The 3,430-nt window shown below is 36.9% G+C and overlaps 1 protein-coding gene across 2 annotated transcripts in view; it reads left to right on the plus strand.

Annotated features, from left to right (window-relative positions):
• The window catches only part of myo5c (myosin VC), a 23,780-nt gene extending 20,638 nt beyond the window's left edge, over nucleotides 1-3,142 (plus strand). For both annotated transcript variants that reach the window (XM_015032913.1, XM_015032914.1), the window contains exons 37-40: nucleotides 412-697; nucleotides 1,813-1,987; nucleotides 2,061-2,141; nucleotides 2,319-3,142. In XM_015032913.1, coding sequence (XP_014888399.1) covers nucleotides 412-697; nucleotides 1,813-1,987; nucleotides 2,061-2,141; nucleotides 2,319-2,471 — 695 coding nt within the window. In that variant the 3' untranslated portion in view covers nucleotides 2,472-3,142. The remainder of the gene's footprint in view (nucleotides 1-411; nucleotides 698-1,812; nucleotides 1,988-2,060; nucleotides 2,142-2,318) is intronic.
• Nucleotides 3,143-3,430: the final 288 nt, after the last annotated feature.

A 3,430-nucleotide genomic window follows, 5' to 3' on the forward strand; every position in this document is an offset into this window, starting at 1 on the left:
CTGAGAAGAAAAGTGAAAAAGTGAAAATTCTGAGAAGAAAAGTGAAAATTTTGAGAAAAAGTGAAAATTCTGAGAAGAAAAGTCAGGATTGCGACTGTTTTTCTCAGGATTTTGACTTTTGATCTCAGAAGATTAGAGCCAGAATTATGATTTTTTTCAGTGAACATAATCTTCTCCCAGATTTTTTACATGTAATCTGCCAAATTGCATCAATATGAAATAATATTCAGTATTATTTAACTTTAAGAAGTTCTCATCAAGTGCAGAGGCGACTATTTATTCAAATTTTAGAGGTTCGTTAATGGATTTTATCAACACATTTTACCACAGCCGGCTCTTTCAGGACCTTGATCTGACTCAAAATTAAAATGAGTTTAATTTAACACAATGCTGCTGTGTTTATCCCAACAGTTCCTGGTATGCTGGAGCATGAGAGCTTACAGGGGATTTCTAGCATGAAACCGACCGGCTTCAGGAAGCGGTCCAGCAGCTTGTATAACGACTCGGAGACGTACAGCATCTCCTCCATCCTGCAGGAACTCTCCGTTTTTTATTCCGCCATGAGCCACCACGGCATGGAGCAGAGCCTGACCAAGCAGGCCGTCAAACAGCTCTTCTTTCTGATCGGAGCCACCACCTTCAACCAAATCATGCTCCGCAAAGACATGTGCTCCTGCAGGAAAGGGATGCAGATCAGGTCTGTCGCTTGTTTTAGAAACATCTGAGAAAAGCAGGATGTTGATTTTACTCCAGTAACAGCAGAACTACTTCAACATGCTTTTACTCAAGTTAAAGTAAAAAGTTTGCAAGAAATTACTCAAGAGTAGAAAAGTATCTGGCTACGCAGTGAGACAGATAAATGTAAACTTATGTCCAAATTATGGTATTTTGAAAACTAATGTGAATAAACACTAACACAAACTATGAAACAATTACTTATATTCGGTAATTCAGATATATTGTGTGTGAGACGCGGTGAAGAACTTCCAGTGCCAAATGGCACAGCAGGTAGAAAGTAACACTAAAAATAACATAAAAATAAACAATAAAATTGATTTTAACTTAAACTCTACGTGTGTCTGAATCTGGTGCATTTTTTGTTTTTCGCATTCAGTGAAGTTAACAACAATAAAACGGGCCATACTGAGAAAAATAAATAATAAAATACAAGGATGACATCAATATTATGAGAATAAAGTTGTAGTACTATGAGAATAGTCATAATATAAGGAGAATAAAGTCATAGAATAGAGTCCATATGAGAATAAAGTCATGAGAAAAGTGATAATATTATGTGGAAAAAGACATATTACTAGAATAAAGTTTAAATAATATGAGAATGATGTCATAATATTTCATGGATAAAGTCGTAATACTAGGAGAATAAAGTCTTTCAAGAATAATGTCAAAATAATATGAGAATAGAGTCATAATATTGTGTGATAAAGTCATTATGAGAATAAAGTCGGAATAATAGAGTAAATTATGAAGTATTATGAGAACAGTCACATTTGGAGAATAAAGTTGATATGTGAATAGTCATAATATTACGAGAATAAAATTGTATGAGAACAAAGTCAGAATAATACTAGAACAAAGTTATAATAATACAAGAATAAAGTCATATTTCAAGAATATTTCAATTTCATTTAATTTTTTTTAACATGGCCCTAATACTCCATATTACTGAAGTAAAAGTAAAACGTACAGTGCATAAAAATTGCTCTTAAGCGTTGTTTTTGTTTTCCAAAAAGTTACTTCAGTGAACTGTTTCCTGCCCTCCTCTGACTTAAAGCTCCTCTCTGGCGTCAGGTGTAACATCAGCTACCTGGAGGAGTGGCTGAAGGAGAACGAGCTGCAGAGCTGCGGCGCCATCGACACGCTGCGGCCTCTGGCTCAGGCCGCCTGGCTGCTGCAGGTCAACAAATCCACCGACGAAGACGCCAAAGAAATCGCAGAAAAGTGCACCGAACTCAACCCTGTTCAGGTAAATCCAGTGAAATCACAACCAACCACGTTCTGATGCTTATTTTAAGCCCAAACTCCAACTTAAATTTCAGATTGTCAAGATTTTGAACTCCTACACACCCATTGACGATTTTGAGAAACGAGTGACATCATCGTTTGTTCGCCAAGTTCAGGTAAGCTTCGAAATCAATCTATTTACAGATTGATTTGATTTATTCATTTATTTCAAACTGGTTTTTAAAAACACAAAAACAAGCAATCAGTAGGACAGAGATCTGGTTGATACTTGGGCATTGTTTTAGTTCCATACTCAATTCGTTTCATTGCTTGACCTCTTGTCTTTGTTGCAGTCCTTCCTTCAGGAATACGAAGGCGCCACGCAGCTGATGCTGGACACAGATTATCGCTTCCAGGTGACGTTTCCTTTCTATCCGTCTTCGACGGCGTTGGAGTCTCTGCAGGTTCCCAGCAGCCTTAATCTGGAGTTCCTAACCAGGATCTGACAGGGCGATCCTGAAGCCTTTCCTTCATCTGGAGTTCCTAACCCGGATCTGACAGGGCGATCCTGAAACCTGTCCTTAATCTGGAGTTCCTAACCAGGATCTGACACGGCGATCCTGAAACCTGTCCTTAATCTGGAGTTCCTAACCAGGATCTGACAGGGCGATCCTGAAGCCTTTCCTTCATCTGGAGTTCCTAACCAGGATCTGACACGGCGATCCTGAAACCTGTCCTTAATCTGGAGTTCCTAACCCGGATCTGACACTGCGATCCTGAAACCTTTCCTTCATCTGGAGTTCCTAACCCGGATCTGACAGGACCAGCCTTAAACCTGTCGCTCCTGAATTATCCTCACCTCGCACCTTACTGTAAATAAGACTCTCTAAAAACAAGTGTAGGAGAATTTTAAATTTGTGTTTGTTCTGAAGATTTTTTATTCAAATATTCCTGTAAAGAAACGTCAAATGACTTCTTAAACTGCAATAACTGGTGCAATAATAAGGCAATCTCTCGATGCAAAATTGTGACCAAGATTTATAAATAATGTGGCTTTTGTGTTAGAAAGTGTTTAGTTAATTTTATTGTTTAAAGTTTTTAACGTCATTCACCACTGAAGGAAAGAACTTATTTTATTACTGTATTTCCAGAAATAAATTAAAATGACTTACAATCATTTTTGCTCCTGTTTTTGATTTATTTTGGGTTGAACAAAGTAATTGTGGAGAATGAGGTGAAAATATCTGTTCATTTGTTTCCTGTTTATTTTTTTGGTCTTATTGAAAATGATCATTTTCTTTGTTGCTTCTGTCATTTAGTGAATCATACCAGGATGTCTTATTTCTACAATAATTTCTTCTGAAGTGGATTAAATTAACAACCCTTTGATAAACTGAGCAGCTTTCCTTTTTAACTACTTAAAAAAGTAATAGACATATTTTGTTTCTAGCATGTTAATTTAGTT

This window comes from Poecilia latipinna, unplaced genomic scaffold (assembly GCF_001443285.1).
Source record: "Poecilia latipinna isolate Pla-1442-1.1 unplaced genomic scaffold, P_latipinna-1.0 Scaffold254, whole genome shotgun sequence".
Classification (NCBI taxonomy): Eukaryota; Metazoa; Chordata; class Actinopteri; order Cyprinodontiformes; family Poeciliidae; genus Poecilia; species Poecilia latipinna.